This window comes from Herpailurus yagouaroundi, unplaced genomic scaffold (genome assembly GCF_014898765.1).
Source record: "Herpailurus yagouaroundi ecotype Mexico unplaced genomic scaffold, PumYag 190, whole genome shotgun sequence".
Taxonomy (NCBI): Eukaryota; Metazoa; Chordata; class Mammalia; order Carnivora; family Felidae; genus Herpailurus; species Herpailurus yagouaroundi.
The window spans coordinates 34236208-34243856 of record NW_024412421.1 but is presented as its reverse complement, the minus strand read 5'-3'; the positions used below and the strand labels follow the sequence as shown (position 1 = coordinate 34243856).

Sequence of the window (7649 nt, the reverse complement as noted above, 5' to 3'; positions counted from 1 at the left end):
TGTGGACGGTGGACAAAAAGAGCAGCCAAGCCCCCGAAAGCCTCCCGTGACTGCCGCGTATTGGGACGCGCGGGAGCACACGCCTGCGATCTCACCGAAAGGGGCTGGTGTCCCCCCTCGCTCGCCAAGTCCATATGTTGAAGCCCTGACTCCCAAAGTGACTGTACTCGGAGACGGGACCTCTAAGGAGTTCATTAATTCAGGTTAAGTGGGATCATAAGGGTAGGGCTCTCATCCGATAGGACTGGTGTCCCTCTAGCAAGAAATGCCAGGGGCACCTCGGTGGCCCCGTCGTCGAGCCTCTGGCTTCGGCTCAGGTCACGATCTCACGGTCCGTGAGTTCGAGCCCCGCGTCGGGCTCTGTGCCGATGGCTCGGAGCCTGGAGCCTGCTTCCGATTCTGTGTCTCCCTCTCTCTCTGCCCCTCCCCAACTTGTGCTCTGTCTCTCAAAAGTAAATAAACAGTTTTAAATTTGTTTAAATAAAAGGAAAGCGAGCAAGCAGCAGCACGAGGGATGCACGCACAGAGACAAGAAACAAGGGAAGGTGGCCGGCTTCCCAGCCCTGCGGACGCCTTGACCGTGAACGTGCAGCCTCCAGAACTGGGAGAAAATAAATCTCTGTCGTCTGAGCCCCCGGGTCCGTGGTGCTTGGTTGTGGCCGCCCGAGCGGACGAACGGCTGACACACAGCATATGCTCCGGGGGCGAGCAGGGTGTGCGTCACCGGGAGCTCGTGAAACGTGCAGGCGCCCGGGCCCCCGCCCAGACCCGCTGGGCTAGAAGCTGCATTTTGGCAGCCCCCCTCCCCCAACCCATGCCCGGTCTGCACCCTTTAAGGCACACCCCTCCTGCCGCTTGTCAGGTGGGGGTCTCCCCGAGGCTCCAGAAAATACCGCAGGGACTGGCACCCCCGCGCCCGTGTGTCACGCGCGTGGGGTACACACAGTCGCGAGGCGCCTCCGAGGTGGTTTCCAACGTTTCATTTCACAGACTGTTCGGGTGTGCCCGACGAGAGACACGTCACAGAGACACGTTAGAAATCAAACCGGGTTTATTGAAACAACAAAACAAAGGCAACGTGGTCCCCGTTCGTGCAAAGCGCACACACACACACACACAATTTACAATAAACTTTTTGTACACAGGAAGTAGTAAAATACATCATTTTTCATAGAAAAAAGCACACATGTAAGCTGCGGGCTGGGTGAGCCTACAGACAATATAAAAAAAAAAATCAGAACACGGTGGGGGGCAAAAATCTGAAGGGAACGAGAACCTTTTTGTTTGGGGGGCAGGGTCAGACCCTGAAACACCGCTGGCCTGATTCGTCATCTTTTTGTGGGTCAAGTGCCCACGGGGGCAACGGGTCCTGCTAACACGCGAAATTAGAGATGGTCTCTGACTACAGGGGCCTTGCCTTCGTAGGCCTGTTTCCAGGGACGAGTTCTGGTTCGGGGTGGGGAGAGAGGGGGCATCTGTCTATCCTGTTAGACGGGCCAGTTCAGGAGACATTCGGGAACCCAAACGAGCCCCCAGATGATGGGCTGGACTCGTTCCGGAAGTTTCAGACTCTCCCTTGGGTGGGACGCCTTCACGGCCAGCCCCCCCGGGACACCCGCGGGGCCGCCTCGACTTCTAACAAGCCCGGAGCCCCAGCAAAGCCACAGCCGCCGAAGGCCGGTCACAGAGCAGAGTCTGATGAAGCGGAAGTCCAGCAGCACAACCCTTAGAATCCAGAAGTTTCCAAGTACCCAGATCTTGGGCTGTAGCGAGACCCGTCACTGACAGGCTGCCCAAATTCTTCTGCTCTGACATTCGGGGTGGAGACGTCAAAACCTACGAATTACTAGAAGCCCACAGGGCACAGAGCGGGGAAGCGGCTACTTTCAGCTCTGCGCGCGCGCGAAGAGTTTCACGGCTCTCACCAACTCCCTCCGGCCGGAGGGAAGCCATTCACCTCCAGTCTGTGAATTTAGTCGGGATGCACTCAGCAGCAGCCTGGAACTTCCTTCCCCGGGGGAGGCTTCCTTGTCCAGACCATCCCAGCTTTGCTTTAAAACAACCCCGACAAAACGAAACACGACAAAAAACCCGTCTGCCGGTCCCTTGGCCTTTCAAATATTTTGACGGCCAGGTGAGATCGGATTTGAAACCGGTGTTCCCAGAGGTGACCTGCCGGCCGGCCGGCCGGCCCGGGGGAGGCGGGGAGAGCGTCACCTTCTGCGGAGCAACGCTATTTACCAAAGGGTGTTTTCTTGCCCTGTGGGTTTTCGGTCTGGGCTTGTGAAGGACTTTTGTAAAGTGGAAACCAGAGAGCCCCACGCTCCTCAGAGCCGAAGGAACGTCTGGCAAGAGCCGTTCCACAAAAACAGGAAGAGAAATCCTTCTAGAGTGTTACTTCTTTTGCTGTTATGCCGCAGGACGGTTTCATAACCACACACGCCCCCCCCCCCCCCCCCTTCCCAGAGCTGCTAACCTCGGCGAGGAATGTACTGAGGAATCCATTCCTCCCGCTGCTAAAAACTGGGTCATCCCACGGATGGGGACTCTGCACATCTGACTGCCACTTTTTCAGGGCAGCAACGAAACAGTGGAACCGACGGGCGCTAAGAGTTTTGTTTAAAAAAAAGAAAATTAAAAGGTGGGGCTGCCGACAGAACCGCTCGCAAAGCAAAGCCCCGGTGGGAAACATCGTGCATAAACCAGTCTGGGCTGGGGCGAGGGCCACGGCGGGTGGGGGGGGGGGGGGGGGGGGTGGGGGGGGAGGGGGCAAAGAAAGGATCCTGGTTCATTTGTCCTCAAGGAGACCAAAGGTCACGGCAGCAAACAGACGGGCCACGCGGACACAGGGAAGGACGAAGACGAGATAAATCTCTGGGGTTACTGCGGAACCCTAAAGAAGCCAGCCCTGCCGTCCGCAGAACCAGCCTGTGCGAGGCAGGGTGCCGGCGAGGACGGGGACCAGGGCCGAGCCCGGGCCTCACGTCCCCGGCCCCTCGTTCCGGCCCACTTGTCTGACCAGCAAACATTAAACCCATTTTGCTCCACTGGTGGGGACGGACTGTGTTTTCAAAGTTTTTAAATAACCACCTTCCACTCCCTTCCTGAAACCCTTTGGATGCTCCCTAAGCCCCTTCCCGCCCCCGCCCACCTCCCCGCGTGAGCTCCGGGTCCTGCCACGTCCGCAGGCCTGGAACCTTCCCCACCCACCCCCCCACCCCCCACCAAAGAGCACCGGGAAGGAGCACCTTGGCGACTGTCCCTGCAGAGGGGGCGCTCGGACCGAGACCCCGGCCTCAGCAGGGCCAGGCGCCAGCCGTCCGGCCGGGACCCCAAGGGCGCGGTTTCTCCGTGTGGTTTCAGACAAAGGCACAAAGGGTGTGACACTGAACGCCATTGACGGGAAGTTTCCCGCCTCTCTACATCCCCCGCCCCCCGGCCCCCCCCCCCCCCCACCAAGGGACAAAATAAAAGTAAAAAGCAAAACCCTGAAGCCCTCTCGAAGACGCCCCCTTCTCCCAGCGCTGGGAATTCACTGCCTGACGGCAAAGATCCGGAAGGCCTTTCCGTCGCGAGGGGTCCTCAGGCTGAAAAAGAAGGCAGAGGCCACATTACCGCAAGGTCTGGAGGGTGTTTCACAGGCAGCCGGGAAGGGGGAGCTGGGTGTCCCCTGGCCCCAGGGCGGAAGCATCGTGGCCCAGGGACACTTGCCCGCAACTGCTGGACACACGGCGTGCCCCTGCCAGGAACAGCTGGCAGGCTCCACTCTTTCCGCAAGCCGGCCCGGGGCGGGGGGCAGGGGAATCTAGGTCAGGCAGGGCCGCTAACTCGTTCGCCTTGAACTCCGGGAGTCGCCGGCCCCAGCCTGTCTGAACCGAGCGCACCCTCCGAGACCGCTGCCTGGCATCGGCTGCCCCCCGCCGGCTCGACCGGTGGCCGTCTGGCTGACCGATCGGCAGGACAGCATCGTGACGAGGACGCCTGAGCCGCCGTGACGGAAACAGCACACGGGCTAGGCTCGGAGGACGCACGCTCTGTACGCGCCTTTGGCCTTCTTCCCCGGGGGCTGCGCGAGGGACCCTGGCGCGCAGGCGAGGAGGCCGAGGCAGTGAGAGGGAAGCAGGACTCCCCCGAGGTCACGCAGCCGCCCCAGGTCGCGCATCCGGTAGGTAACAGCCACCCTCTCAAGGCAGGGGTTAAATCCCGCAGCTAACTGAAGGCTTTCAACAGAAACAAAAGCAAGACAGCGCTGCTGATTGTAACAAAGCCGCCAAACTGACCCCTTTTCGGTGTCCAGCCCAGTGATTGTTAGTGACTTTACGGGCTTGTGGAGTCCCCTCCACAAACACCCCCAAGAAAACAGCACCCGCGCCCAGTTTGGATCAGTTCCCCTCCCACGGGCCCTGCCACCTTCCGTGCGTATAGACCGGCTGGTCCCGGACACTTCGCGTAAACGGAATCACACACGACGGGGCCTCGTGCCGCTGGCTCGTCTCGCGCAGCTTGGTGTCTCTGGGGCCCATCCCCCGTGGTGGCCTGGTCCCCGCTTCATCCCTCGTTAGGGCTGCGTAACGCGCCCTTCGGGGGACGGCCCACATTTTCTTCACCCATCCCCCGGGTGAGGGGTCTTTACACCCCGTCCGCTTCGGGCTCCCAGGGCGGAACGCTGCTGCGAACGTCTGTCGATGACGTGTCCGTAAGGACACACGTGTCGGCCGATTCTCGGGGACAGACGGCTAGGAGCCGCACCTGCGGGGTCACACGTTACGTGACGGCTCTTTCTTAAATAGCCTCCAGACGGTTTCCCAAAGCAGCCGCACCGCCGGACGTGACCCCCCCCGCCCCTGCCGCACGTGAGGGGCGGGCAGGGTCCCCATGGTGTCGCCAGCACCTGCCGTCTCACGGCTTCGTAGGCAGCTGCATAGTACTCGGTTGTAGTGAAGCGGCAGCTGACCGGGTCCCTGTTCACGGACACTTAGCAGGTCCCTAATACTCCGCTCTCGTCAACGGTGCCACGGGGGGGCACGGGACTTTCTGCACAGGTCTGAGGGCACCCGTGGATCAGCCCCGAGGACTAGAACGGCTGGATCGCAGGACACGTGCTTGTGCAAGCCGGGCGGCTTGCCCGACGGAAGGTTCCAGCGACCGACTGGTCCCATCAACAACACGCCCGGCGGCCCGTTCAGCCCACCAGCTGGCCAGCGGCGTGTGGGATCCGGCTTCTGGTTCTGGGCCATTCACAAGTAGGGAGGGGCGTCCAAACGGAGCTTTCATTTGCATTTTGCTCGTCCCCGTGAATGAGTCTGAGCAGAGGAGTAACAGCCTGGCCGTGACGTCGCCGTGACTTCCTGTGGGGGGTCTCCCCTCCCGCTGAGAGGGGCCCGGGTTGGAAACTGCGGGACCGCAGGGCCCCTGCGCTCTCAGACTTCTCGGCCAGGGCGGCGGCCCTCGGGAAGCAGGCCGCTCGGAATACCTGCCTGTTTTCCCCTCGCCTCATGGCAGCTTCGTGCTCTTGGCTACCCCGGGGCTGAACTTCTGGAACGGGCATCCGATGGGAGCACTTGGCGAGATGGGGCTGCGAGGAAAAGCCAGGCAGTCCAGACGGAGCAGAAGGGGGGCCGCCGGCCTCCGTGCCAGCAGCTCCCCCCGACCGCGGAGGGGGACAGTGGCCGTGCCGGGGCCGCGGTTACCCCGGCTGCCCTGCTGGTTTCTGGAAAGCTCAGGTTCCAGGGCCCTCCTCAGGCCTCTGGGCTGCGAGACTTCCCCAGATCCTCTGCCCAGATGAACAGTCTGGAAGAACCACCCAGGGCCGCAAGGCTCTCGGCCATTCCTCACGGAGGGCAAGCCACACTGGGGAAAATACCAGGGCTCGTGTCTCTGACTTACTACTGTACGTTTTGCAAACGGGGCAGGGGGTTCTCCGCGTCACAGGGCCCCAAACGACCCGGGGACGGGGGGCCCTTCAGGAGGTCATCCGGCCAAGCACCCGAGGTGCCCGCGTGACTTGCCGACCCCCACCAAGCACCCCCATCGAGCAGCCCGCCCACGTCGGGAGCGAGGGCAGGCCCGCCGAACGGGACGTGTGTTTCTTAACACATCAGACCAGCGCGCGGCCGTCGCCCAGGGGGTCGGCACCACAAGCGTGGGGCTCGGCCGCCGTCTCAGGCCAAGAATCCCTCCAGGTTTGGGCTCCTCAAAAAAGCCTCTGGGTGGCTCCCCATCTGTTCGCGCCCCAAACGCTTACTGAGCTCCAGCCCTGCCGGCCTGTGGGCGGCTGTGCGGGTCTGAAGCGTGGGTGTGACTGATGGACCGTAAACCGGCCCGCCCGCCCTCCGGCTCTACACCTCGCCCTCGATCCTCTCTGGACTACCTGGGACGCCCAGACACAGAAGGGAGCGCCCGTCGCACAGCAACTCCGGGCAATGTTCAGAAAAGGGGTTTTAGGAATCCCTCGATGGGTTGTGAACCCATTTCTGAATTTGTTCATCCGGCCAGTGTGAAGCTGAACACCTACTGTGTGCCAGGCACGGGCCGCGTGCTGGGGACACGGGGTTAACGGGGCGGGTGGCGTTCTCGCTTTCACGGAGCCTAGGCTGGTGGTAGGGGCTAAACGGCTACGTAGGTGTAAGAGATAATCCCAGAGAGCGACGGGTCCTTTGAGGGACGCAGGGACATGGGACAGAGCAGCGTGGGGAGGCAGCAGCTGTAGACGCAGTGGTGGAGAAGCCCCGGTCAGGGAGGCGGCATCTGTGCGTTGGGCTGAGCGACAGGGAGACCCCCCCGCCCCCGCCACACACACGAACGGGAAGACACGTCAGCCGGGGGTCCGGGGTCGTCTCAGGGCGTCCCCGAAACGGAGAAGCCAGCGCGTGATGGGTAACGAGGAGGAACAAGAGGTTGGACGGACAGGCGGGGGTTGCATCAGCTGTGACCCTGCGAGGTAAGGGGAGGGGGGCTCGTCCCGGCCGCCCTGGAGGCCGCGGGGGGCCCATGTCACCAGGGGCTGATGTGCTGCTGTGACCGGCCCACTGAAGGGAAGTTGCCTTACGAAACTGTCGGGAAAGCACACGGACTTGTGCAAAGATGTTCTCTGCTCCGTTGTTTATCACAGCAGAGAGCACGGGAAGCAGGCCGGACGTCCGTCAGCTGGGTTAGAAGCGGTGGTCTGTCCACACAGGGGGGACAGTGCAGAGCCATCACGTGGATGACGGCGTGGCCACATCGGACGTGGCTTGGAAGCACCTCCGCCAGCTGTGGCTCGCTGGAAAAAAACCATTAGCCTGACAATACAGGGGGTCTGATCCCTTCTAGGTAAAAACAAAAACAAAAAAACAATAAGGTGCTTGCGAACAGAAAAAAAATCGGGAAGGAAACACACCAGAACGTTCACAGTGGTTGTTTCTGGGACTGGGATTTCCGGAGGTGATTTCTTAACTTTAAGACACTTGGAGCAAATGATTTTAGGATTTTAATTTCTTAAGATTCGTTAGGACATTTTTTTTCTAATGCTTATCTCTTTGAGAGTGCAAGCATGTGCAAGCAGGGGAGGGGCACAGAGAGAAGGAGAGAGAGAGTCCCAAGCAGACCCTGAGCTGTCAGCGCAGAGCCCGCCGCGGGCCTTGAACCCACGGACCGCGAGATCACGACCT

The 7649-nt window shown here is 61.1% G+C and overlaps 1 protein-coding gene across 1 annotated transcript in view; it reads right to left on the bottom strand.

Annotated features, from left to right (window-relative positions):
* Positions 1-2272: 2272 nt before the first annotated feature.
* CRISPLD2 (cysteine rich secretory protein LCCL domain containing 2) overlaps positions 2273-7649 on the bottom strand; it is a 59547-nt gene continuing 54170 nt past the window's right edge. The window contains exon 15 of the mRNA XM_040443249.1: positions 2273-3587. Within this exon, the coding sequence (XP_040299183.1) occupies positions 3533-3587 (55 nt within the window). The 3' untranslated portion in view covers positions 2273-3532. The remainder of the gene's footprint in view (positions 3588-7649) is intronic.